Source organism: Patagioenas fasciata, chromosome 7, assembly GCF_037038585.1.
Source record: "Patagioenas fasciata isolate bPatFas1 chromosome 7, bPatFas1.hap1, whole genome shotgun sequence".
Lineage (NCBI taxonomy): Eukaryota > Metazoa > Chordata > Aves > Columbiformes > Columbidae > Patagioenas > Patagioenas fasciata.
In genome coordinates, this window is record NC_092526.1 from 36,230,778 (window position 1) to 36,254,147 (window position 23,370).

General features: G+C 59.6%; 2 protein-coding genes across 7 annotated transcripts in view; one reads left to right on the forward strand and one right to left on the reverse strand.

Moving 5' to 3' along the window:
- COL18A1 (collagen type XVIII alpha 1 chain) overlaps window positions 1–17,036 on the forward strand; it is a 39,577-nt gene extending 22,541 nt beyond the window's left edge. For all 4 annotated transcript variants that reach the window (XM_065841445.2, XM_071811372.1, XM_065841443.2 and 1 more), the window contains 41 exons: window positions 3,208–3,752; window positions 6,698–6,781; window positions 6,873–6,932; window positions 7,115–7,253; window positions 7,376–7,479; window positions 7,568–7,594; window positions 7,666–7,836; window positions 7,929–7,955; window positions 8,047–8,109; window positions 8,210–8,296; window positions 8,454–8,507; window positions 8,581–8,730; window positions 8,881–8,943; window positions 9,131–9,175; window positions 9,876–10,016; window positions 10,101–10,172; window positions 10,280–10,306; window positions 10,410–10,454; window positions 10,600–10,662; window positions 11,103–11,138; window positions 11,210–11,299; window positions 11,393–11,422; window positions 11,529–11,555; window positions 11,771–11,833; window positions 11,984–12,058; window positions 12,145–12,180; window positions 12,303–12,356; window positions 12,559–12,633; window positions 12,847–12,918; window positions 13,126–13,168; window positions 13,281–13,343; window positions 13,423–13,466; window positions 13,567–13,689; window positions 13,782–13,926; window positions 14,021–14,094; window positions 14,177–14,305; window positions 14,488–14,523; window positions 14,733–15,005; window positions 15,089–15,286; window positions 15,469–15,584; window positions 15,664–17,036. In XM_065841445.2, the coding sequence (XP_065697517.1) occupies window positions 3,208–3,752; window positions 6,698–6,781; window positions 6,873–6,932; window positions 7,115–7,253; window positions 7,376–7,479; window positions 7,568–7,594; window positions 7,666–7,836; window positions 7,929–7,955; window positions 8,047–8,109; window positions 8,210–8,296; window positions 8,454–8,507; window positions 8,581–8,730; window positions 8,881–8,943; window positions 9,131–9,175; window positions 9,876–10,016; window positions 10,101–10,172; window positions 10,280–10,306; window positions 10,410–10,454; window positions 10,600–10,662; window positions 11,103–11,138; window positions 11,210–11,299; window positions 11,393–11,422; window positions 11,529–11,555; window positions 11,771–11,833; window positions 11,984–12,058; window positions 12,145–12,180; window positions 12,303–12,356; window positions 12,559–12,633; window positions 12,847–12,918; window positions 13,126–13,168; window positions 13,281–13,343; window positions 13,423–13,466; window positions 13,567–13,689; window positions 13,782–13,926; window positions 14,021–14,094; window positions 14,177–14,305; window positions 14,488–14,523; window positions 14,733–15,005; window positions 15,089–15,286; window positions 15,469–15,584; window positions 15,664–15,877 (3,983 nt within the window). In that variant the 3' untranslated portion in view covers window positions 15,878–17,036. The remainder of the gene's footprint in view (window positions 1–3,207; window positions 3,753–6,697; window positions 6,782–6,872; window positions 6,933–7,114; window positions 7,254–7,375; window positions 7,480–7,567; window positions 7,595–7,665; window positions 7,837–7,928; window positions 7,956–8,046; window positions 8,110–8,209; window positions 8,297–8,453; window positions 8,508–8,580; window positions 8,731–8,880; window positions 8,944–9,130; window positions 9,176–9,875; window positions 10,017–10,100; window positions 10,173–10,279; window positions 10,307–10,409; window positions 10,455–10,599; window positions 10,663–11,102; window positions 11,139–11,209; window positions 11,300–11,392; window positions 11,423–11,528; window positions 11,556–11,770; window positions 11,834–11,983; window positions 12,059–12,144; window positions 12,181–12,302; window positions 12,357–12,558; window positions 12,634–12,846; window positions 12,919–13,125; window positions 13,169–13,280; window positions 13,344–13,422; window positions 13,467–13,566; window positions 13,690–13,781; window positions 13,927–14,020; window positions 14,095–14,176; window positions 14,306–14,487; window positions 14,524–14,732; window positions 15,006–15,088; window positions 15,287–15,468; window positions 15,585–15,663) is intronic.
- Window positions 16,830–22,711, reverse strand: SLC19A1 (solute carrier family 19 member 1). Of its 3 annotated transcripts, none has more exons than XM_065841446.2 (6): window positions 22,572–22,711; window positions 19,727–20,037; window positions 18,248–18,995; window positions 17,830–18,022; window positions 17,597–17,738; window positions 16,830–17,506 (listed from the first exon to the last, which is right to left on the reverse strand). In XM_065841446.2, exons 2-6 carry the CDS (start codon window positions 19,901–19,903, stop codon window positions 17,318–17,320), a joined length of 1,449 nt encoding a protein of 482 aa, XP_065697518.1. In that variant the 5' UTR covers window positions 19,904–20,037; window positions 22,572–22,711; the 3' UTR covers window positions 16,830–17,317. The 3 variants fall into 3 exon arrangements, with proteins under 3 accessions (XP_065697518.1, XP_071667479.1, XP_071667478.1); XM_071811378.1 differs by lacking the exon at window positions 22,572–22,711 and adding an exon at window positions 20,361–20,458; XM_071811377.1 differs by lacking the exon at window positions 22,572–22,711 and adding an exon at window positions 20,311–20,451.
- Window positions 22,712–23,370: the final 659 nt, after the last annotated feature.

The window sequence follows — 23,370 nt, forward strand, 5'->3', positions numbered from 1 at the left end:
AGGTTAAAAGACACTATGCCAGTGCCAGGACAAGAGATGCTCCCTGAGCACATCATGCTGGTGTTCAGGGCTGGTTTGCAGGTGGCACTGTGGTCCGTACCAACCACAGCAACAACTGAGGTCATGGTGGTGAGGAGGCTTCAAGGTGACCCACGGCCATGCTCGCATGCTCCCCTCTCCCCGAGTGGCCCTTTGCCTTGGGGTTAATGATTTACCCGACGGCTAATGTTTGATCCCCCCTGCTTGGCAGGCGTCAGAGGTTACTTCGCCTCCGGCTTTGTAGTTGGGTGGTTGTGACCCTTGTGTGTGTCAGCCAGGGATCGACGTGTGCCTCTTTGGCAGGGGGTGAAAGGAAGAGAGCAGCAGGGTGGGGAGACAGGCTTTTGGAGAAATGCACATCGGCGTGTAAGAGCAAGAACAGAGTTTGGGATGAAAGCAGGAGCGGGAGCTCGGTGCTCCCCCCGCTGAGCCCTCTGAATGGGGCTGTGTTCCCACACTGGCCCCCCCATGCCCTCGGGTGACAGCCCGGGGCTGCCGACAAGGAGTGGCGAGACACCCGCTGCCGTCAGAGGGGCAGTTTAGCAGGGGGCTGGCAGACAAGGGTCGTACACATGATCCCCTCATTATCAAAGCGTCTCTGTTCACCAGTCGATCCCGGGGGGTGCAGTGGGGTCATGCGGATGCTCTGGGGGAGACACATACTTCTGGATGGGCAGTGTCAAGCATGGGTTGGGAACGTGGGGACCATGGTGCACCCCATGGAGTGACTCGAGATCCTCCTATGTGCTGGGGGCTCCCCCATATACCGGCCTGCTGAGAAGGTCATGGCAGAGTGGAGAGGTGGCTTGGAGCATCCCTGGGGCATTTTTGGTGGCAGTGGGAGCAAATGGCTCAGTCACTGCAAGCAGCAACATCCCTGCAGCCGTCCTGTGCAAGCGACTGTCCCAAAACCTGTGGCATCAGCCATCTCTGGCTCCCCATGCTCTGCAGTGGGTGCTGCTGGTTTGTCATGGGGAGGATGAGTGCGATGTCTGGGCTCTGGATGCCCTTTGGAAAAAGCAGACATGGCCTGAAATATTTGGGTTTGGGAAGGAGCACTTGGGTTTTGCAAGGGAACAGGTGTTTGAGGGGCTCTTGTCATACCGATCCTGCTCCCCCCTCCAGCCTCATAGCCGTGGCCACCACCTGCTTTGCACCTTGCACAGGAGAGAGCCGTGTCCTTTTGTGAAGCACTGGCACCCAGCTCCCACCCTGGGCTCGGGGGCGAGCGGCGTGTTTGGAGAGGAGGGGAGAGCTCGGAGTTGGCTGAAACACCGTGGGGAGCGTGGTTGAAAACTGCATTGCTAACAAAAGCCTCTTTCAGCTCATCCCCCGTCATACTGAGCCCTGGGGGCAGCCGATGGCTTGTCTGGCTGCAGAAATTGCAGCACTGACTTTTAGACCTGTGTGGACCCCTGGGAGGAAGCTCTGGTTTCCTCTTCCCTTAAAACTGCTGTGAATTTGGCTTCCTCCAGCCCAAGATAAGCTCCATCCCTGCATCTTGACCTTTGTGGTCGGCTTGGCCGCAGCTGCCTGCTGCAAGGGGGATGAGGCAGTGGGAGTGAGTTTTGGGGTGTCTGAACATGGGGTGTCTAAAGGGTGGGTGCCAAGCTGAGACTTGCTGCAGGTCCAGGGGAGACCGCTCACTTGCCCCATCATTTTTGGTGTAGGGCTGCGCACATCTGGGTGTGAAAGGATGCTGGGCTCGAAAGGATGCTGAGCTCCGGGATCCAGAGGTCCCCGTGGGCAGTAAGGCAGAGGGGCTGAATTGAGGATGGGGATGCCCCATGGGGGAACCCAGTCGGGGTGCAGGGCAGATGAGGGGGTTAGGGCTGGTGCAGGACCGGAAGGCAGGTCTCCTTGCAGAGGGGTTCTCAGTTTTAGGGTGCCAAGGTTGGGAGGAACTGGGGGCTTGGAGGAGCAGAGTGGGCGCAGAACAGTTTCAGAGCAGCAGGCTCAGTGGGTCTGGGATCTGGCAGAGAGAAAACTTGCCCCCACCTCTAATTGGTCTCATTTCTGATATCCCCGCTGCCAGGGTCCCTGTCACGGGGCTGGCACTGGGGCTTGGCAGCGGGGGGAGGCTGGGGATGCCCCACATCCACAGGTACTCCCAGGCTTTGGAAGAGGCAACCAGGTTTCCATCTCCTCCCACCATCCCAAAAGACATGTTTTGCTTCCAGGCTGGGCAAGGCTGGGCTGATTTCTTCTTTCTTTCTTTTATTTTCCCCTCTTCTTTTTTTTCAAAAGCTCTGGAGGACGATGCCTGGCTCCAGAGAAGGGTGGAGGTTCCTGGCTGGTCCTCCTGGGCTCAGCCCACCTCTGATACTCCCCCATCGCTCACGTGGGAGTTGGGGGCATTGAATTTTCTCAGCTCCTGCTCCTGACTAGGGATGGGGCTGAAATGGTCTCTGAGCATCCATTAGACCACTCCCAGTGTGGAACCCTTGACCATTTTGTAGCTGGGGTGGTTGGGTTTCCTTGCTCCTGGGAAGCGTGGAGTTAAAAAGCACCCGGCGTTCTCACTCCCGTCGAGTTGGCACCCGCCCGAGCAGTTGACATAGGAGAGGAGGAATCCAGCGCCCGGTGTGTGGGCGATGAGGATGTTCCTACTGCCAAAACAACGGGAGCTGGCGTACAGAGGGCCGGCTCACCCCGGCCAGATGTTCAGCTGCGTCGGGTAGGAGAGACAGTCCTGAGCAGAACTTCCCCAAGTGCCTTGAGAAAAAGGAGTTGGGAAAGGAGGCGAGCTCCAAATTGAGATCATCTGGGAAGCTGGTGGGGCATGCCGGCTAGAGCCCTGTTTCCAGGGTGTTGCAAGATGATGGCTCTGATTTATTCCCAGCTGGGGTGATCTCGTTGAGCTTGTCCTGGGATGACATGGGGGGGTCACTGTGACCCTGGAGTGGGTATGGGTGCAACATGCTTCCTCGTGGCTCCGTGGTTGTTCAGCATCCTGATGCTCCAGGAGGAACTCAAGGAGCGTTACTGCCTTGGCCAACCCACAGCCTGAAGGAAAATCCCAGATCTGGGGGAAGGCGAGCGGAGATTGTTGCTGAAGAGCGGCATTTGGAGGAAACATGGCCAGTGGTGTCCCCCCATGGTGCCTTGCTGAGAGTGACCGTACTTGCCAGGCCATTTGTGACCATCCCCTTCTTCTTCCTCTTGCAGAGAACCTGAGTGCTGAGGTCAGCCTCCTGGAGCTGATTGGAGACCCCCCGCCAGAGGAGATCCTCAAAATTTATGGCCCTGACAACAACCCCGGCTATGTCTTCGGCCCCAATGCCAACACGGGACAAGTGGCCCGGTACCACCTCCCAAGCCCTTTCTACCGGGACTTTTCCCTCCTGTTCCACATCCAGCCCACCTCGCCCCGGGCCGGCGTGCTCTTTGCCATCACAGACTCCTCGCAGAACATCATCTACATGGGTGTCAAGCTCTCGGAGCTGCAGGCAGGCAAGCAACAAATCATCTTCTACTACACGGAGCCGGGCTCACCAAGTTCAAATGCAGCAGCCACCTTCACCGTGCCCACCTTGCTCAACCAGTGGACGCGCTTTGCCATCAGCGTGGAGGAGGATGAAGTCGTTCTCTACCTGGACTGTGAGGAGCACGAGCGGGCCCACTTCGAGCGCTCCCCGGATGAGATGGAGCTGGAAGATGGCTCTGGGCTCTTTGTTGCTCAGGCTGGAGGAGCTGACCCAGATAAATACCAGGTAAGGCCTTGGGTCACTCCAAGGAGCATCTCCAAGGAGAAGCCTGGGTGAGGCTGAAGGGATGTGACACCAGCCTGTGTCTGTTGAACCAATGTGTTTGCCCAGAAGACAAACCCGTGGCCACACTCTCCGTGCATCTCTGGGGAAGGAGATGCTTGAGATAAGGGGGAAAGGAGGATTGAGATGCCACCAGCTTTATTGTCTAGGGTCTTGTCAAGGCAAAGCTTTCAAGGTGGAGGAGAGGTTGTGCTGCAGCAGCCAGCATTGCCCGTACCTTTTCCAGAAAACATCGAACCTCTTTGAGTCTCCCCTTTGCTAAAAATACCTAACTCCTTGGGTGGAGGAGCCGGTTTGGCTTTTAAAGTGTCTCTCTTAGATGGAAAAAATGCTTGGGACAGAGTATATCTTTGTTGGCTGATGTTGGGCGGTATCTGCAGGAAGACTTTGGAGAGCAAAGAGAGGAGGTGATAACTCAGCCCGTGAATTGAGCATGACTTATATTCTAGATAAGGTTTATGGAAAATGCGGTGAAAATGTGCAGCTAATGTGGAAATATGCCGTAGTGCTTGAGGAGAGGAAAGTTGAGGACTGCACCACCGGATTTCTCCTTGGTTGAGCACGGTTTGCCCAGCAACAGAGGCTCTGCCGAGTGGAACGGTGCTTTTCCTGGGGAGCTTTGCAAAGCACATTTCTGAGCTTAAACATCATCTCAACTAACAAGTGGCGCTGCTGCAGTCCCAGTTATAGAGTCATAGAATCACTTAGGTTGGAAAAGACCCTCAAGATCATTGAATCCAACCATTAACCAGTTAAACTGCTTAGCCCAGTTAAACTGCTTCGGGCAGGGAAAGCTCGCCTGGGAAGGCGTTAATGAGTGATAGACTGGGGACCAGTTTGTGCTGGGATTTGGGTTGGTCCCTGGAGGTCTCAAGAGCAACTGTTTGAAGAGCAATTTTTTTGCTCTTGAACACGTTAAGAGGGCCAGGTCATGGCCATGGGGGAACTCCTCTCCCCAGCTGCAGAGGGTCTGCACCAGTTGGAAGGCAAAGCACCAGCCCAGAGCAGAGCAAAGAGCTCCTGCCTTCCTAGCAGGTGATGTTCCTCAGCTTGCCAACCACCCAACCCCACCGCCCGCCCCCGGTTTTCCCGCGGGGAATATCTGAGATGGAGAGATGGAGGCTGGCTGCCGAGATGGGAGCGGGAAGCACAGGCTTGGATGTCTCTTTGGCATCTGACTGCCTCGTGGTGCTTCCATCACCAACCAGCCCTGACTCACATTATCTGGAACTAACTGGGTGTCAGGCTGATTAAAACCTGGCCCACCGTCAAGCTGCAAGACGGGCAGCTGGAGGGTGTCTCAACTGGCATCTGGGCTTCATCCCAGGTTGCGTTTTTGTCAGCGGCATGACACATGAAGGGGACAAAGCCTGCAGATAAAGCAGAAGCCCCTGAGACAGCAGATATCAAGGGGGTTACTGTAAGTGGGGTCTCACTGGGGTCTGGCAGGAGGGTTTGGTGGCAGCTGGATGCATGATAAGACCTAGGGTATTGCTGTCCCCTTTATTGGGGAAAGTGAGCTGCAAAGGGCCCTTACAGCCATCCCTGCAGGAGATACTTTGGTTTAGGGCTGGAACTGGATTGCTTCTGATGCCTCCAGCAAGGCCCAGGACCCGGAAGGCTGGGTGTTTATCAAAGCCTGGGCTTGCTGCTGGTGCTCGGTGGGGAGGAGGGGGATGGATTAGAGCCGGCTGTCACCAGGGCAAGCAGCTGGAGGATGTCACAACCCACCTGGGGGGCTTTGCTTGTGGAAGGGATTTACATATATATTTTTATCATAGATATTAAAAATGTAATCTATTTATGATAGATTATATTTGTTAAGTATCTATAATATATTTATAATATATGCATATTATGATGTCATAGCCAGCCTGGCTGAACTGCAACTGCCCCTCATTCTTGTTTTCTTAAACCCATCGTGTTTCCTGAGTGCAGCTCTCTTTCCCGGACATGGCGCACTGTGTTTTCAAGAGACCCCAAATATTATTTTAGGTGTCTTGCCCGGAGAGGAGACACCGAGTGGGAGTTATCTGCCTTCTCTGAGCTCGCTTCCCAGCATGGTCCCTGACACCTCCCCGCCGGGATCAGAGGGATGGGCAGCATCCCATCCCAGCCCAGTATCATCCTGTCCCAGCAGCATCCCCTTGTCTCACTCCAGCAGCGAGTACCTGGGCTGGGCTCCAAGATATGCCGGGTGACCCCACTCACTATGGGAGCTGTGGGGTTCAGGCTGGAACCCACACACTCTCCCTGGTTGATATGGGGATGCTGTCCTCCTGGGCGGCGCAGGTAGCTTGGCTGTGGGGTTTGTCTGGAGGCAGCATCCTTAGGAAGGAATTCATGGCTCTTTCTTGTATAAACAAGTGGTTTGGATGTGCACAGTGCTTCCAAAACCCAAATAAATGGTAAGGAAGTGTGGATTAGCCTAATAAATACAAAACCAGGGCTGCAGTGGACTGGGACCTGCCAGCAGCCTTTGCTTGGGACAGAGAGGCTCTCTGTGGCTGGGGAGCCCTCTGGAGAGGGGAAACAAGGAGCATGGCCAAAAAGGTCCTTGTAAAGGCTTTGCTGGCTGTCTGGATCACGGCTGCTGTCTCCACTCAGCCCGCCTGGTGCCAGAGCTGGCATGTGGCTTTTTCCTGGGGCTGGTTGAGCTGCGCTGGTGGTGCTGGGCACTGGGGCTGCGGGGTTGAAACCTTTCTGTGTGGGGTTACAGATGGAGGCTCGGGTGGGGAGTGCTCTCTGCACCGGGGGAAAAGCCTGAAGAGAGGATGTGGTGGCTGAGTGACATGTCAGGTCCCATCATGCCACTGGGTGGTCTGTGGCACACATCTGTCTGTGGCACCTGTCCATCCATGGCAGCCATCAGTATGGTTTCCTTCCAGGGGGTGATTGCGGATCTGAAGCTGCGAGGGGACCCGCAGGCGGCTGAGCGCCAGTGCGAGGAAGAGGAGGACGACACCGAGGATGTGAGCGCTGGCAGCCCAGCTGGGGTGGGCTGGGGGGTACTGTCCCGTCCTTCACGCTCACCCCTCACCTCTTTGCCCTGGGCAAATGCAGGTCTCTGGTGATTTCGGCAGTGGAGCAGAAGGTGGACACCAGCCCTCAGGGAAAGACAGGGTGAGTTAGTGCCCACAAGTGTTGCACTCAGTGGCAGGACCCCAATATTTTAGGGATGAGGAGGGCTGGTTGCCCCCCACGGTCGAGGTCCTAGGATGCCCAATGGGGTCCCGGTGCCTGTTCCTTTTGGGAGGGCACCAAGAGGTGAATGGTGCCATGGTGTCCCCTTATTGTTGGCACAGGGTGTCCCAGGGCTGGTGGATGCTGTCCCCGTCACCTCTCCCCCTGTGGCAGCAGGCGGGGGGCTGAGGAGTGGCGGGGGCTCCCTGCAGCAAGCGGAGAGGACCAGAGCAGAGGAAGCATTGTGGGTCTCTGCTGGAGGTAACACCACCCACCGCTTTCCCCTTCCCTGTGCTGGCCAGCCCCAGGGCACACTGGTTGGGGGGGAAAATGGCAGGGTGGCTGTCCCCAAGCACTATCGGGTCCCTTTTCCCTTCCTGCAGGCACCGGCCCAAAAGGTGAGAAGGGGGAGAAGGGTGAGCGGGGCCTGAAAGGAGACTCGGGAACTGGCAGCATCGTGGGGACAGGCAGCATCAAGGGTGAAAAGGTGGGTGACAGAGGGCATCCCAGGGGCTTGGGGATGCCACCAACGTGTCTGCATTTGACACCCACTCCTCTTTGTTTCTGTCCCACAGGGGGAGAAGGGTGAAGTGGGCATTAAGGTGAGTGTCGCTGGGGGAGCCTGGGCTGCCATCCCTGGGAACATGCCATCCATACCCGCTTCCCTCCCCAGGGCAGTGCCGGATTTGGCTACCCTGGCTCCAAGGGCCAGAAAGGGGAGCCAGGTGACCCCGGTTCCCCCAGGACCATCTCACGGCACACCGATGGCTCAGTGATGGAGCAGGTCACTGGTCCCCCAGGGCCACCGGGCAAGGACGGAGCCCCTGGCAGGGATGGAGAGCCCGTGAGTCGAGTCCCCCACCCCTTGGGTATCCCCTGTGCCCTGTGCTTGCTGCCTGCCTGCACACTGACCTCTCCCCTCTCTGCCATCCCTAGGGTGATCCCGGCGAGGATGGCAAACCTGTAAGTGGGGTGGGGGGGTGGGGAAGTGGGGCGATGGGTGCTGGTCACCCCCTTGCCTCACCACCTGACCCCCAACTGATTCCCTTCACAGGGTGCCATGGGGCCCCAGGGGTTCCCCGGGATGCCAGGGGAGCCCGGGCTGAAGGGGGAGAAGGTGAGTGCTGGTGTGGGGAGACAGGACATGCTGCTGCCCCCCCTTCCTCTTGCCAGTGCCTGGGCTGCGCTCACAAACCATACTCTCTCCTCTCTGCCAGGGTGACCCAGGTGTGGGGCCAAGGGGACCCCCTGGACCACCCGGTCCCCCGGGGCCGCCAGGACCCTCCTCCAAGCATGACAAGCTGGTAGGTACCCCCTAGGATACAAGGATTTGGGGTGGGGCGGGGTTGGGGCCACAGAGGAGCGGGATGCTGCTGCTCCTCCCAGGCAGCATCCCTGTGCCTCTGGGCACCCCAGCCATGGCCATGGGTGTGTGACATCGCCCTCGTGCTTCTCCCCCAGACCTTCATCGATATGGAGGGCTCCGGCTTTGGCGGTGACCTGGAGAGCCTGCGGGTGAGTGTGGGTCCCCTCCTGCTGACAGGGAGTGGGGGACACGCTCAGCCATCATCCCCTCCTTCTCTTCTAGGGTCCACGAGGGCCACCCGGTCCCCCAGGGCCACCCGGTGTGCCCGGTTTGCCGGGGGAGCCAGGACGGTTTGGGATGAATCAAACAGACCTGCCGGGACCACCTGGGCTGCCAGGCAGGGATGGGACCCCCGGATCCCCGGGGCCAGCGGTAGGTGTATGGGATGGCCAAGGGGACCCATCCCAGTGCCACCCCACAGCAGCAGGGCCATAACTGCCCCCTGTGGTGGTGCTGGGGCTTGGTGCCCACCAGCCCCATGGGGTTTCCCCATGCTGGAGCCAGCTCATGGGCATCTTGCAGGGTCCTCAGGGTCCTTCTGGAAGAGACGGGGCACCTGGGCAGCCAGGGCCCAAAGGAGAGCGGGTGAGTGTTCTCTGTCTCCTGTCCCCCCCAAACACGCACAACTCCCCTGTGGGGCAGCTGGCACCCAGTCCCCTGGGACATCTCCATGAGGACTCAGCTCCCTTCATCCTTGAACTGGAGAGCATCAACCTGCTCCTGGAACAAGGCAGCTTCTTCACACCCTCTTCACCTTCCTCTTCCTCCCCAGGGCGATGTGGGTGACCTCGGCCTCCCTGGTGCACCAGGACCCAAGGTACTGTGCCTGGAGCAGATTTCTTGCAGGGGGGTTCCATGTGCATTGCAACCTGGAGGCAGGGATGCTGCTGGGGGGCCACCTTGTGCCGGAGCGGTGAGGGGGATGCTGGTATCTGGGTTCCTTCTGGAGCAGAGCAGTGCTGTGGCTCAAGGGTGGCTCAAGGGTGCATGGAACTGCACCCCGGGGATGCTCTCTGGACTCCTGCCATCCTCCGCTTGAGCTGGGTGCAAGAGCCTAGTGAATTAAGGTTTCTTAACGTTGCCAGCAACGAGAAGGTAGATTGGGTGACAATGATTGTAAGGACTGATGTTGCACTCAGAGACCAGTAGTAAAGCACAGGGATGCCTGTGAGCATCGCCCCTCTGTGCTGAGCTCTGCCACCACATCAGAGCCCATGATGCATGCAAAAAGAAGTCACATTTATGATTTTAGACGACCCTCTGGTGGCCACTGTGTACATTGCACGGCGATCCAGGGTAGTGTGAGGACAGCCAGGATAAGGGATGCCAGAGCTGCGCAGTCCCCCATCCCGCAAAGCCCCTGCCCCAGAGACAGGGGAGCATCTGTGCCCTGACCCAAGGGATGGTTTGGGGATGTGGGAGGGGATGCGCTGCCTCCTGTTTGCAAGCCCCAGGCGGGGACTGTTGTCACCTTGTCCCATCTGTTCCCTTGTGGTTTTTTCTTGTCCCCTTTGCAGGGCAGCAAGGGAGAAACAGGACCAGCAGGAGCCCCAGGAGAAATGGGGTTAGCTGGTCTTCCTGGGCCCATGGGACCCCGAGGGCCACCAGGACCCCCCGGTCCACCGGGACCGCCAGGGCCAGGCTATGAGGCTGGATTTGTAAGTGATCACCCTTGTGATGGGGGGATGGGATGAGCTGGAGCTGGGGACAGATGTGACTCAGCCTCTTTTCTATCTGCCTAGAGTGACATGGAGGGCTCAGGGCTGCCATTTGCTGCCAGCTCCCCTGGACAACCTGGACCTGAAGGACCACAGGTGGCTTCCACCCCCACCCTCCCCTCTGTCCTGGGCTTGCTTGGGCATCCGCCACCGTATCCACTGCCATCACTCCATGTTCATAGGCCCCTTCTTGTTGCTTACAGGGTGTGCCAGGTCTGCCGGGGATGAAGGTGAGGAGCCCTTCAAATGCCACAGGAGTCTGGCTCCATCCTTGCAGGATGCCCGTGGGCAGCCTATGAGGATGCTCCTGCTCTGACACCTCTTTCCTTGCAGGGGGAGGTGGGCAGCCCTGGGCAACCCGGCTTGCCAGGACCAAAGGTAGGAGCATCAGGAGATTGGGACAGGCTATGTGCGAGCATCTGGGGTTTGCAGGATGCTGGGGAGGACCCCTGTGCTCCCCAATGTGGGGCTGCGGGGGGAATGCTCCGTACTGCATCTCACCCTCTCCTGTGCCTTGTTGCAGGGGGATGCTGGTGTGCCAGGTGTGGATGGTCGCCCTGGCCTGGAGGGCTTCCCTGGACCGCAGGTAGGAACATCAGCTCCCTCTTTTCAGAAGCACCTCACTCAGTCCAGGCAGAGCATCCTTGCTCACTGCAGGGCTACTTGCAGTAGCTCCATCCCCAGCAGCCAAAATCTGCCCCAAGCAGCCAAAATCCACACCTAGCAGCCAAAATCCAAGCCTGCGGTGCCTTTGGCTGTTGCCCTGCTCTGGGACTGGGCTCACTGTGTGCCGTGGATGCCCACACTGCTTGGGACCCCATACTCATCAGCTCGCCACCCTGCTTGCCATCACCTCTACCCAAAAGCATCCCACCCCAGCTCGCTGCCTGGACCTTGCAGGTGGCAGGGGGTGGCCTGAAAGGTTTTGCTGAGCCTCAGGCAGGAGGGGGTCCCTGCTTGTGAGACAAGGTCTGGCTGCATGTGGTGCCAAGTGGGATGCTCACCCCTGTCTGCTCCTCCTTCCAGGGACCCAAAGGTGACAGAGGCAGCCCTGGAGAGAAGGTAGGTGCCACCATGCTGGGGATGGGGACCGACTGGTGGTGGCTTTGGGGCTGATGGCTTGTGTCTTCTAGGGTGAGCGAGGCCAAGATGGTGTGGGGCTGCCTGGCCCTCCCGGTCCACCTGGTCCCCCTGGACAGGTCATAACTGTCTCGAGTGAAGATGTAAGTGATGTGTCCTGGCTTCCCCACAGCTTGGGGTGCTAAAATTAGGGTGGGGTGAAGGGGTGAAAAGCCTTGTTTTGTCTCTTTTAACAGAGATCTTTGGTGGCTTTGCCCGGTCCAGAGGTAAGTGCTCCCCTGTCACCTGCAGCCCCTAGCAGTGCCAGGAGGGCACCCAGTTTCTTAGAAAGAAGAGGTTTGCTCATACAAACATCTCTGCTTCTCTCTGCAGGGCAGACCAGGTCACGCTGGCTTCCCGGTGAGTTGCTGGCAAGACTGGGGGCCTCAGGGGTGGCACTGGTGCCTGCAGCAGGGCATGGAGCGTGGGCACTGGAGGGGGGTCAGAGTGAAAGCTCTGGGAATGTTTTGGTGAAATCTCTGGTTGCCGGTCATCCCACAGTGACGCTGGGGTAGTAATTGGGGTCTGCCTGTGGTGTGTTGGGGCTGACGTGAGCTCTACATTCCTCCCTGCAGGGCCCACTGGGACCGAAAGGAGATCAGGGGCCATCTGGTCCACAGGGCCCCCCAGGGTTGAAGGTAACTGCTCCAGGCCACCTCTGCCCATGGAGTGGTCATGGTCCTGGTCCCCTGTCCTGCCTGGCCACCAGGTGCTGGTGACGATGACAGCCCTGCTGTAGAGGGAGCCTGGTCCCTCCACCTACCCTCACACCTCCTCCTCTCTTGCAGGGGGAGAAAGGGGAGCCCGGTGTCATCATCAGCCCCGATGGGACTGTGGTCACCGGAAAGGTGAAAGGAGAAAAGGTGGGTATGCCATGGGAATGGAGAGCATGTCCCCAGGCACTGGATGGTCCTGGTGGTAATGTTCTTTTCTTCTCCACTGTCCCCAGGGGGAGCCGGGACTGCGGGGACCGATGGGACCCTTGGTAAGTCACCATCGCCACTCTTCTTGTGTCCATTGGGAAGGGATGGGGCTGATCAGGGCAGAGGGGGATGGGGGGCTGCCCCTATTCAGAGCACCCCCATCCTCATCTACTTTCCTTTCCAGGGTCCCCCGGGAAGAGCAGGGATGAAGGGAGAGATCGGCTTTCCAGGCAGACCTGTAAGATCCACTCCTGGTTTGTTTGTTCCCTCGGCCATCGCCTCCTCGTCTGTGTTCCCCCACTCTGTTTGCACGTCTTGAACCCGCAAACCTCAAACCCTGTCGTGTCTCTGCAGTGCCCAGGGGTGGGGTGATGCTGGGGTGTCACCTTGGAGCTGGTGGGGGGACAGGGACGAGGCTCATCTGTGCTGCTCATCCACAGGGACGTCCCGGCATGAATGGGCTGAAGGGTGAGAAGGGTGACCCCGCGGATGTCAGCAGTGTCCTGGGCTTGCGGGTGAGCGCTGCCACGACCCCCACAGTCTGCTGGCCCAGCAGATGGGGACACACACCGAGGATCTCCCTGGGGACCCAAATCCTTTGGCAAAGGGCACATGCCTCCCCCTGGGCACAGGGGCACACCTGGGCACACCTCTGCATGGCCTCAGTGTGGCCCCTACAGGGGCTGTCCTCTTTGCAAGACCCTGACATATCTTCTCTCCCTCGACAGGGTCCCCCAGGACCCCCAGGGCCCCCAGGCCCCCCCGGCCCACCTGGCAGCGTAGTCTACGACAGCAGCAATGTGAGTAACAACACGGTCACTGTGATGGGAGAAGGTGAGAGCTGATGACCCTGGCCCTGCAGTGGCCCCTATTTGGCTGAAGGGGATGGGGGACACTGGTGGCATCCTGGCCAGGGCCAGCACGTGGGGCTGCCATCAGCATCACATTAAGGGAGGGTCCCTGAGGACGCTGCTGTCTCTGCGACTTCTTCCTTTGTGTCCCCACAGGACTTCAGTGATTCCGGCCGTCCTGTGCTGCCAGCCTTCCCTGGTAAGGGGGTGTCCCTTGGGGTGGTTCAGGGATTGGAGACACCTTCTATTAGAGGTAGCTGGGGCTGAGATGCTGCAGCGCTGAGATGGCATCTCTGTGCTGCTCCTCACAGGTTTCCACCAGTTTCCAGGACAAAAGGGAGAGAAAGGCGATACCGGAGCCCCAGGACCCCCAGGTGGGTGATCCATCCCTGTGAGCAGAGGGTGGCTAATGCCCACCCTGACTCTCCTCTCCCCTCCTCTCCCTCTCCACAGGCCACTTTCCCTATGACTTGAGTCACTTTGGTGCCAACCTGCGGGTAAGCTCTTTGCCCACTGGCCATGGCTCCTGGGGCCAGCACCTGGCGTGGCTTGGGGTACCACTCCAGCTGCTCACACTAAGGCTGTGCCATCCTGCAGGGTGACAAGGGGGATGCAGGTCCCAAGGGTGAGAAGGGTGAGCCGGGCAGCACCCCACTCTACGGTCCCAGTGTCTCCGGGCTACCGGGGCCACCAGGGCCCCAGGGCTACCCCGGGCTGCCGGTGAGTACCCCATGGCATGGGGTGCAAGAGGGGCATGGCGGGGTGGCTCCCCTGGGTGCATTGCTCCAGGGATGCTCTCTTGCACTGCTTAGGGTCCTAAGGGGGACAGTATCGTTGGGCCGCCAGGACCTCCTGGACCTCAGGGCCCCCCTGGTATTGGATATGAGGGGCGACAGGGCCCCCCCGGCCCTCCTGGTCCCCCTGGTCCACCCTCCTTCCCAGGCCCCCACAGACAAGGTGAGTACTTGTGCCTCTGCATCCCTTCATGCATCCTGCCCTGTGCTCCAGACCTGTGCTCCAGCGCTCTCCTTCTCACCCTTCTTCCTCCCAGCTATCAGCATCCCTGGCCCCCCTGGACCACCGGGACCCCCTGGACCACCAGGCACCAGCGGGATGTCCTTGGGGGTGAGTTGGGGCTCTGGGGGGCTGTGGTTGCCCGCAGGCTGGCCAGCCAAGCCCTGAGCCGCTTGCTGGGCTGTACCCCCAGCTGCGTGCCCTGCCGACCTACCAGGCGATGCTGAGTGCCGTACATGAGCTGCCCGAGGGCAACCTTGTCTTCCTGACTGACCGGCAAGAACTCTATGTCCGCCTGCGCGGGGGCTTCCGCAGGGTGCTGGTGAGTGGGAGGGAAAGGAGGGTGCCCCATCTTGGGTTGCACTGCCTGGTTCTGAGGAGGTGCAGGCAGCATTTTCCTGGGGTTTCAGTGGCATCTTTTGGGGATACTCAGGCATTCCCCCTCACCCTTGCACAAGATGAGAGTAGGGGGTGGCTGGGATCTGATGTGTCATGTACTTGCAGCTGGAGGAGCACACTCTGATCCCCAGCTCGGCTTTGGTGAGTTCACTGTCCTCCATCCATCCATCCATCCATCCATCCATCCATCCAACCCTCCATCTCCAACCATTCCCGTCCCCAGCCCTCCATCTCCAACCATTCCCATCTGTCCAGCCCCCTCCAGCCCTGTCACTAGCCCCATCCCTAACCATCCCCATCCCTGTCCCGGGCACCACCACCCCTCAGCCTGTTTCTCCTTTCCTCTCCAGGACAATGAGGTGTATGACAAGGCCCCCAGCGTCCACTACGCCGGCCCCCAGCCTCCCCTCCAGCCCCGTGGACCCCTTCACCCCCTCCGCAACCATAGTCCCCCACCCACCGCCCGGCCCTGGCGTGGGGATGAGGTGGTGGCCAACCAGCACCGCCTGCCCGAGCAACCCCTGCTCCACCACCAGCATGAGCTCCTTAACAGCTACTATGTCCACCGCCGGCCGGATCCGGCCCCCGTAGCTGCCCATGTGCATCAGGACTTCCAGCCCGCTGTGAGTGCTGCGTGCTGGCCAAGGGGAGGAGGTGATGGTGGCCAAAGCCCTATCCCTCATGCCCTGTTGTCCCCTATTGGCAGCTTCACCTGGTGGCCCTGAACGCGCCGCTGAGCGGCAGCATGCGCGGCATCCGTGGTGCCGATTTCCAGTGCTTCCAGCAAGCCCGGCAGGTCGGGCTGGCCGGCACCTTCCGTGCCTTCCTCTCCTCCCGCCTGCAGGACCTCTACAGCATCGTGCGCAGGGCCGACCGCGCTGCCGTGCCCATCGTCAACCTCCGGGTACGTGTGTGTCCCCATCCTCTTCCCGACACCACAGGGGCCCCAAGGGATGCAGAACATTCCAAAGCCCCCCTCCATCTGCATGGCAGTGACCGTGGAGCATCCCATCCCCAGGGGCTGCCAAGACTCTTGGGGTGCAGACAGGGCTGACTCCCCTCTCCCCTTTTTCCACCCCACTCCAGGACGAAGTGCTCTTCAGTAACTGGGAAGCCCTTTTCACGGGCAGCGGGGCCCCACTGCGAGCTGGTGCCCGCATCCTCTCCTTTGACGGCCGGGATGTCCTACGGGATGCAGGATGGTGAGTACGGGAAGGAGGGGAGATGGGGGTCTGGACCACGGTGGGGGCAGCGACAGCTCCCCACCTTTCTCCTTTCCAGGCCGCAAAAGAGCGTCTGGCACGGCTCAGATGCCAAGGGCCGGCGCTTGCCTGAGAGCTACTGCGAGACATGGCGGACAGAGGAGCTCACGGTCACCGGCCAGGCCTCCTCACTGGGCTCCGGCAAGCTGCTGGAACAGGTGGCCAGCAGCTGCCAGCACAACTTCATCGTCCTCTGCATCGAGAACAGCTTCATGACTGCTGCCAAAAAGTGACACCACCTCCCCCTGCCCTGGGTACTCCCCAGTCTCCCCTGGGAGGGTCAGACCAGCCTGCAGCCTGGCACCCTGGTGTTCCTTGGCCCCTCCATCTCCTGCCCTCGCCCCACGAGGTTTTCTTCTCCTCCCACAGACCTGAAACCAAAGAGTGTGGCCATTGCCTGGGCTGGCTGCCTTCCTCCTCCTCTTGCTCCACTTCTCTTCTAACCCCTAATATTTAACCACTTCAGCTTGTGTCCACCACCTGCTCAGATGCCCTTTTCAGGGTGGCTGGGGAGGAGGATGCTGGGCAGGGAGATTTCAGCGCTGCCGTGCGGTGTGTCCTCCTGGAAAGCCTGTGGGGATTTCTCTGACTCCTCCCCACCAGCTCCACACTGTCCTCACCAGGAACTTGGGGCTGAACCCAGGTCCCCACTGCTGGGGCCATGGGGTCTTCTCCAGCCAAAACCCCGACATCCCATCCAAGCAAAGGACTGTCCTGTGGCCATGTTTGGGCTCCCCCCAGCTGGTCTCTGTCCTCCCCAGGTAAGGTCCATTCCACCTAGTCCTCCATCCCCATCATCATCCTCACCTCCATCCCCAGCTAGCAGCTCGAGAGCCTTGGTGGGGTGGGGGGGCCTGGTCCCCCTAATTTCCTCTGCACACCCTTGGGACCCTATGCCGTGCCCCCCACCCTGGATACAGCTGCAGCCAGGCCAGTGCAGGGACCATGGTGATGGGGTGGCCCTGACATGGGGCCAGGCATGTCCTTGGAGTGTGTGTACAAGTGTGTACAAGCGTGTGTGTGTTGAGCACGTGTGGTACCAAGGGCAGGTGCCCCCATTGTCCCCCCGCTCCCTGCACCACCTTTGCTGTGCTCTAAGGGCCAAGGCGCAGCAAAGTTGGTTTGAATTGGTGTGGGCAAATCCAAGGTGCTAAAAAAAAAAAAAAAAAAAAGACAGAAAAAAGATAAATCTGTAACTAGCTTTTTATTATTGTATGGAAATTATTACCATAAAAGCTGTGCGAGTCACACGGTCTCTATTTCTTACAGTCTACTGTATTTTGTGTAATTAATGCAATTTAAAGCCTGTGGATCTTTATATTTTTTTTTGTCAGTTGTGTCCTATAAACCATTTTCTAAAGGCACTGAATAAAGAAACATTATTCTCTTGTAGCCTGGCTCCACATGATGATTACGGAGTCGGTGGCCAGGAGACCATCCGGAGCCCACCCGTATCTCGGCGGTGGCAGGCACGGGCATCCTGCCCCTGCTCTGGTTGTGTCTGCAGCTGGGAGGGCACAGCCCCTGTACCCATGGAGCAGAAAGCAGGTCCCAAGGGGTACGTCCTCAACAGGCTAGCACCAAGGACCACTGGTGGGACAGGAAACAAAGCACGTGGTGATGGTGACGCTTATGGAGCAGGGACCTGGCTGCGCTGGTGATGGTGCTGGTGCTCAGGCTCGCACGGCATCTGCCTCTGGGCTTTTCTCCTGCGCCGGCATCTCAGCGGGGAGCTGGCACGGCTCCTTGGCCACGGCCAGCTCCACCGGCTGCTCACGGCGCCTGTGCCGGATGCCCACGCCAATGGCTGCCAGCAGGTAGAGCACTGCCATCAGTGTGAAGTAGCCAAAATACACGTAAAACTGCAAAAGGTGGGGAGAGAGCAATCGTTGAGGCACCCCCCCTTTCACTTTTCGGGGACCACCTCCACCCTAGGTGCCCCACATCCCTACCTGGGGATGCACAGACAAGCCCAAGCCCCTCTTGTCAGCCACGATGATGGTGATGATGGTCTTCAGCACGGTGGCGAAGAAGGTGTTGACCCCAAAGACCAGCGCGCAGAGCTCTTTGGAGAGGGAGGTAGCGATCTGGAAACTGGGACAGAGAGGGGAACCAGTGAGCCCCTGGTGCCAGCCCAGCTGCAGGGGTGGGAGCCAGTCCCCAGGGGCACCACGGAACCACGCACACGGCAATGGGCACCAGGAACTGGTAGGAGCCACGGAAGAGCACGTAGGCGGCGTAGCACAGCCAGATGTTGCTTGTAGTGTTCATGAGCAGGAGGAGCCCTGCCTGGAAAGCCGTCACCATCCCGATCACCACCTCTGACCACAGCGTCCAGCGGATCTTCACGTAGCCAGCACCAAAGGAGGCGATGGCTCCTGGAGAAGGGATGAAGGATGCTGTGAACACCACCACCAGCGTGGGACCACCTTGTATCCCCCAGCCTAGTAATGCTCATCTCACCTAGTGATGGCCATCTTATCACCACTGCCAAACCACCCCCTGCATCCCCCAAAATACCGTAAGGACCACGATTTCCAGAAGATGCAGTAGAATGGGGTGTCCCCCTGCATCCCCGGTGTCCCCAGCCTGGAGCAGCATACCCAGCAGCGTGGAGGCAGCGTCCACCCCTCCGTTGTACACCCGGCTGTTGTCCATGGCGGGGTAGATCTCATTCCAGAGGATCTGCACGTAGTACAGCATCAGGTAGTACCCAGCTGAGTTGAAGATCCACCAGAGGGACCAGAGCCGGAGCTGAGGTTGCCTGGCCAACGCTCCCACCTCCCGCAGCATGCGGCACAGCGTTGCCTCCTGCCAGCCCCGCATTCCCCCACCACCGTCCCCCCCAGCCATCTTGTCCAGCTCAGTGGGCACAGCCCCATCACCAGCCCCCTGGGGCCGGTTGAAGAAGAGGCTGCGCCGGGGTCGCTCAAGGAAGATGGTGAGGACAAGGCCGAAGCTGACGAAGCCCAACGAGACATAGTTGAGGGTGAGGAAGGAGACACTACCCAATGTGACACAAAGCTGGCCCAGCACTGAGCTGGTGAAGACACCCAGGAGGACGGAGGAGCGGGAGTAGCTGGCCATACGCTGGTAGTGGGACGGGGCGACAAGGGAGAAGATGTAGGAGGAGTAGGCGATGCGTGCAGCCATGGTGATGCCGTAGAAGAACTCCATCAGCTGCATGTCCAGGACGGAGGTTCCAAAAACCAGCAGCAGCCAGATGGAGATATGGCTCAGGCTCTGCAGCACCAGCACTGGCTTGTAGCGCAGGTAGTCCGTCAGCAGGAAGATGGGCACCAGCACAGCCATGTAGGAGTAGGTCAGCACTGGCGTGATCACATTGGTCACCTGCCACATGTGCAAGCAGAGGCTGAGCACTGGACGCATCCCCAGGAGATGCCCCCAGCCCAGAGGAGTGTAGTTTGGGTGGGCACCAGCTGCTGATCCCCATCACGGCACCTCCGCAGGGAGGAATGTGGCCCATGGCGTGCTCGGCCGGGGACCTGGCTGAGCCTTGGCCCCCTCCTGGGCCGGGAATGCAGTGTTCCCACGGACACAGCAGCCTGCTGGGACCAGGGCCAGTGTCCCTTGGTTGGGGGACGGCAACATGTGTCCTCTGCTCATCTAACCCCATCGCTGCCAGCAGCTCAGCGGTGCCCAGCCCTGTGCACTGCATCAGCATGGGAAGGTCTCCCCAGTGGAATGGGGCTTCTCCCAGCCCGGCACCCCCCTGCCAGCCCACTGTCTGCCCAGGCGGGCAGGGCTAGGCATCAGCCCCCAAAATCAGTTGCCAGCCTGGGAATGAGGTCTTGTGCCAGGGAGAGTTGAGCCTGGGGCTCAGGGGCCAGGGTGACCTCACAGCCCAGTGAGACAGGGACGTGCTGTGATCTGGGCACATACAATGCCACTTTTCCCACACCACCCCCCCAAAAGCATCACCACACACCACCTTGCCTGGGACATGGCATGCCCGCACCCTCCACACCCCAGGACCACAGGAGGATGCTCTGGCCAGCCCCAGGGTAGTGATGGTGTGCAGAAAGAGGGACACCAGGGGGAACAGGCTGCCCACGGCTCACCTCTGCCTGCGTGAAGTTCTTGTCAGCCCCGAGGAGGTAAGGGGTGATGAAGCTCTCCCCGGGCCGGATCTGCGTCATGAAGCCATAGAAGCAGAGGTAGAAGACTTGCAGTTTCCAGCGCTGGTCTGGTGCTGTCTCCGATGCTGGCTTTTTGGCATCCTCATGCTTCTCAGGCATGGCTCCGCTGGCTCTGCTGTGGGACAGCAGCTTTATCCCCAGGACCGTCAGCTAGATGGGCTTTGCTGGGCCAGGCAGCCCCTTTCTGGCCACAGGCGCTCTCCGACACATCGAAAGCTACGTCGCTGCAGTTTCTGGGGAGAAAACAGCATTTGGCACAGGCTCAAATTCCTCCATAATCGCAAGGCAAATAAATAACCACTAGCTTCTCCCCAGGATATGTTCTTGCAAGAAGAAAAGCAGCTGCGCGTCTTGCTGTGCAAAAGCTGGCGGCGGGGCATTTCAGGCAACATTTGTAAATCCCATACAGAAGAGCCTGGAGGCATGGAACACCCAGCTCTGCAGCAGGGCATCCTCAGCTCCCATCACCTCCTTTTTCTCCCTTTTAAGAGCTAGTGGGGTTTTACCCTCTCCCTGAAGAGATGCTTCCCTCTAGCTAAGTTGCTCTGCTGCAGACCTGGAGGCAGAGGGATGAGGACACCCTGTGCCGGGGATGCTCTGGAGGGAGATGGCAGTGGCTGTGGGGACCGTGCCACTTGTGAAAGTGAGTTAATCTGCACACCGAGTACAGGGCTGCCCATGTTATACATTAGCTGGGCAGTCGGTGGGACTTTAGCCGAGCCGCGGGCAAGGGCCTGCCCCTCGGTTCTCTGGCGGGACATGATGCTCAGGCGGCATTGCTCAGCCTGCGGAGAATGCAAAATGCCACGAGTTTCATGGTCTGGAGAGGGATTAAATGCTCAAATCCTGAGGTTTGGCCGCAGGAGAGTTGGCAGCGTGGGGGAGGCCCCATTAGCAGTCACGGGATAAAGGCATGGAAGGCAGAAGGCTTGGCCTGGGCGTCCTCCCAGTGCTCCCCACTCCCACAAGTCACTGACGGTGCTTTTCAAGCCATAAAAATCCACGTGTGCCAATCCACGCCACGGGAGCAAGGTCTAGAAACCCGATTACCTTGCTAATTGCAGCACAACTAATCGCGGTTATTAAAAAGGAAGTCCATGGTCCCAGTTTGTGTCCTCTGCTGCCACCCTGAAGTGTATCTCATGGATAATGCACATGGCTAATGGGAAAATGAGCCAGCACCAGTGCCAGCAAGGGAAAGCCGGTTGTGATCGAAACCAAAAGCAGCGGTGGGTGGTAGAGTGCCCATTAGCTCCAGTGAGGACTCACTGGTCCAGCATCATTTCCGTGGCATTTCAGCGCCAGTGCCTACACACCACAAAAACACACGTGTCCTGTAGCTCACAGCTGGGTCAACAGCCCCTACCTGTTAATTAGGTACTGGGGGAGTGGGGCAGGGATTTGGTGCTCACTTACTGCCAGCCCAGAGCTGGTGCTCGCTTGTGTGCTGGATGGAGCACTGCAGCCCCCTCGCTGTGCGAGGAAGGGCAAGGGGCAAGGAGCGGGGGCTGAACCCCCCCGAACACCAGCGCCACGCTGTGCCCGCCTGGGGCCCCTGCCAGCCACGACTGACTGGACTATGCCCCATCTTCCGCTTGTTCCTGACTTGCCCTGTGGATGTGAGTGATGTCACCTCCAGCAGCCACTCTCTGCAGGGCAGTCCCCTGCTACATGCTCCGGGACCCTGATGGGCTGTTTTCCACCCTCCAAACCCGTTCAGGAAACAGATACTCCCAGTTTCTTTTCATGTCCATCCAGGATGGCTGCAACTGCTCATCCCCGGCTCAAAGGAAACCATCTATATTAAACCTGAGATACAGTTCCATGCCTCTGTACCAGTGCCACTGACCCTGGGAGCACTGGCTCCTAGCTCCTGGCATGTGTATCCCCACACATGTAGGGACCTCAGCCACAAACCCACCTGGCCAGACCCAGTTTCACCTCTCCACCCCACGCATGGAGCTCCCACCACTTGAGGTAAGCAGATGCAAGTCCCAGGGGATGCTCCCAGCTCGGTACTGTCATCCCACTGACCTGGTGCAAGCCAGGCAGAGGAGAGGGAGCAGAGCATGGACGGTTATCACCGTGTGAACCTGATTATCACCGGGTTATCGTGGTGTGACCTTGACAAGGGATTGCTGTCACACACGCGGTTGTCAACCCGCAGCCACAGGCTGTGTGGGTGGGTGAGCTCAGGCTCAGCTCCCGGGGGGAGCCACAGCCACCAGGGTCTGGAGGGGACACCCTCGGGGGACACCGGGGGGGATGCTCTCCCCACAGCCACGTGTCGGTGGCACAGAAGTGACGTCACCGTGGCACAACGAATTTTGTGGGCATCTGCCAAGCAGGCAGGGGGTGGTTGGTGTGTGAGTCCCTGGGGCACCTTCGCCAAAACAGGAGGAGGAAGCTCCCCAAAATACATCCGTGTCCACCGTGTGGGCGCCTATCTACCTCCCCGCCCGGCACCCAAGGGACGGGTGGCTCCTTCGGGTGCTGGGGGGTGGTTTGGGGTGCACGTGGCAGAGAAGGGTGACGCGGGGGGGACGGTGCGCGGTGGTCGCTCACCCTGAGACAGGGCACCCTGCGTACCCTGCGGGCACCCCACATCCCCAGCAGCCCGGGCACCTGTGGGGCGCTAGGGAAGTAACCATATCCCCGGCACCCCGGGCACCCCAACACCCGAGGGACACCCGTTACCTCTGGTACCTCAGGCAGCCCAGCACCGGGGGCAACCCAGCACCCCGTTCCCCCGCAGCCCGGGCCGTACCTGGGGAGCGGCGGGCATGGGGGTGGCGGACCCTACCCGCCAGGGCGTAGCGGGGGGGTCCCGGGGCTCCCCGCGGCCGCCGTACCCGGATCCGCAGCAAAGCCGTGAATAGGAGGAGAAGGGGGAGGAGGAGGAGGGGGCCCTCGGGAAATGTAGTCATCCCCCATGTGCGGGGCGGCGGGGGGACTACAAGCCCCACAGTGCAGCGGGCAGAAGGAAGAGGAGGGAGGAGGCAGAGGAAAAGGAGGAGAAACCCGGCTGCCCCCGGGGGCAGGGCCAAGCTGGCCGCACGTGGTTGTGTGACCGAAACCGAGGGGAAGTTCCAGCCTCCCTACACAAAGGTATCGCCTCCGCATCCCCTCCCGCGGCGGCGAGGAGAAGCACCCTCTGCCCGCCTATCCAACGTCGCCTCTGGGCTGCGGGGCGCCTCTCCTTGCACCCCGCACCATCCCCGGGGAGACGCTGACCACTGCCTTGGCAGTGATTTGCCCTGCTGCCCGTAGCTGCTTGGATTTATTTCTGCCCCCCGTTTTTTTTACGAGAGGGAGGGCATTTGTTTCAGTATGGGCTGTTCCACATCGCAGAGTCCTGGTTGTGTCGCTGCTTGCTGGGTCAGAGCAAAATTGCCAAATCCCCTCTTCCTCCCGGCACAGCCTGTATGCAGCCCCCGAGATGTGCTTATGGGATGAAACATGACCATGAGGACAACAGGGGCTGAACTGTGGCCCTGCACTCGTCCCAGAGGCAAGAGCATCCACAGAGGGAAACTAAGTGGAGGTGGAGACCCTCGAGGATTGGG